A 2,046-nucleotide genomic window follows, 5' to 3' on the forward strand; every position below is an offset into this window, starting at 1 on the left:
AGAAATCTTGTACTATTTGGGATGTTACTATTATTTGGTGTTTGCTAGATTCTTTATATATGAATATTCAATAAAAAAAATATTTGACTCGCAATTTACTTATTTAATAATGTTTTACATAAGTACTTACGAGATACTTATTTAGAAATAGTTTATATATATGTACTTACGATAAATTAAGCCTTTCCTTTTTAAATAAATATTCTGTTCTTGTCGTGAATTTAAAATTACTTGTGTCTTTCCTGTAAATGTTACTAATTTAAATGTAGCAAACAAGTTTGGAGTACTACTTAACCTAAAATCATGATTTTTTCTGTGGTAAACAATAAAACAAACCGTAGAAATATCTATATACAAATTGTTATGATAAATACAGTAAACATAAAGTAATAGTAACATAACATAACATCAATGCTATAATTTCCTACTCAACAATGTAACTGTTATATAACGCGTGTGTTATATAACAGTTACATTGTTAAGTAGGAAATTCTAACATTGATGTTATGTTACTGTTACTTTGTGTTTACTGGGTATCTATATACAATTGTTATGATTTAAGCGGTCGTCGCTTAAAAACTTATATACATATTTCTTTATAGCTTGTTTTGTTCATTGAGATAGTAAAAGTCACGATTTTAGATAGAATATATTTAAACATTTACTCTAAATATTATTTTAAAAAACTATTACATAGAGCAAACATTAGTAAATAATTAGCCAGATTAAAATGTACCTTTTCCTTTATCTTTTTTTTGTATATTTTGTATATTTGTTAATATGTTGCTATGTTTTTTTCTATTTTGCGTATCTTCTTTTTGCTCTATTCTCTGTGTGTTTTCTTTTTGTAGGCTCTTTTTTTGTTGTGTTTCTATTGAGATCTCTGCAAATGTTTCACTGTCATCAAATCTCTGTGAAATATCTGATAAATAAAAATTCAACCGTTAATGTCAATTACAATTTGACTTATCTATAGTTATATAATATAATATCTATAATATCTATAATATAATATCTATATAATATCTATATTATAAGACTTATCTATAGTTATATAATATAATTTGACTTATTTTATACTTACATAATAATAATAATAATGTAGTTCATTTACAAACCTTGATTACTAGAAGAATGGCTTTTTTCAATGTACGTAGAATCAGCTTCGTTAGAACTTATTATATCCGCACCTTGAGCCTTTTCTAAGATCTTTGACATTTCTAATATGTCGACTTTAGCAACAGGTTGTCGGTAAATTTCTTTGTGTATGTGTTCATGATGACCCATGAAGTTTGCTACTCTCGTTACTTGTCTATCCGACAAGTTTAAATCTACACATTTCGTTGCTATGTGTTTACGCAACGTAGTACCACGAAGTGCGGAAACATATTTCGCTCCACTTGCACTTGCGTAATCTCGCATTAATTTACAAGCTCTTAAATGTTTGTAACTTGTTTTATTATCACCACCGGGTAATCCAAACAAGAAAGGGTTCTTTGCTGATACCATAGCGTGTTTCCGAAACTGTAGCAAAATTTGTATACTTTTTAACATTTGTGCATTTAATAACACTGGTACTGTTCGATTGAGTTTCCCGCGAATTTTAAACCTAACATAGTTATGAGTACTGATTTGTGTTGAAGTTTTACAAGTAGCAGCTGTTCCGCAGGGACATTCATAGTTTTTAAAATCTTCAATTAAAATTCTTTCAGTTTCGCCGGCTCTGCGACGATTGAAAACTTGAATAGCTAAGAGTGTTGCTTCAGCTAATGATTTCCATGTTTGATATGAAAATTGTTTTAATAACATATTATAATTGTCTTCCATTGTTTTCTTTAAATGATTATATAGAACTTTTATATCATTTGTTTGAGGCAATACTGTCTTTTTGTGTCGTTTAATTTTTGTATGAGTTTCTGTTACGACTTTATTTACAGTCCCACTAAAATCAATCTCATAAATCTTCATAAAATCGACAACTTCTTCTCGTTTCATTGGATTTTTGTCTGTCATGTACGTAACGTCTAAGATTTTACCAATTTTTTT

At 28.0% G+C, this 2,046-nt stretch overlaps 1 protein-coding gene across 1 annotated transcript; it reads right to left on the reverse strand.

Moving 5' to 3' along the window:
• Window positions 1-632: 632 nt before the first annotated feature.
• LOC116851380 lies at window positions 633-2,030 on the reverse strand. The gene is made up of 2 exons (XM_032830718.1): window positions 1,119-2,030; window positions 633-922 (listed from the first exon to the last, which is right to left on the reverse strand). The coding sequence occupies exons 1-2, from the start codon at window positions 2,011-2,013 to the stop codon at window positions 726-728; spliced, it is 1,092 nt and encodes a 363-aa protein (XP_032686609.1). The 5' UTR covers window positions 2,014-2,030; the 3' UTR covers window positions 633-725.
• Window positions 2,031-2,046: the final 16 nt, after the last annotated feature.

Source organism: Odontomachus brunneus, unplaced genomic scaffold, assembly GCF_010583005.1.
Source record: "Odontomachus brunneus isolate Ranch 3 - 2012 unplaced genomic scaffold, Obru_v1 Obru_scaffold_174, whole genome shotgun sequence".
Taxonomy (NCBI): Eukaryota; Metazoa; Arthropoda; class Insecta; order Hymenoptera; family Formicidae; genus Odontomachus; species Odontomachus brunneus.

Coding starts and splice junctions, on each gene's coding strand:
- LOC116851380 (XM_032830718.1), bottom strand. CDS start 2,013: ATGACAGACAAAAATCCAATGAAACGAGAAGAAGTTGTCGATTTTATG. Junction 923..1,118: donor CCATTCTTCTAGTAATCAAG/GTTTGTAAATGA, acceptor TTTATTTATCAG/ATATTTCACAGAGATTTGAT.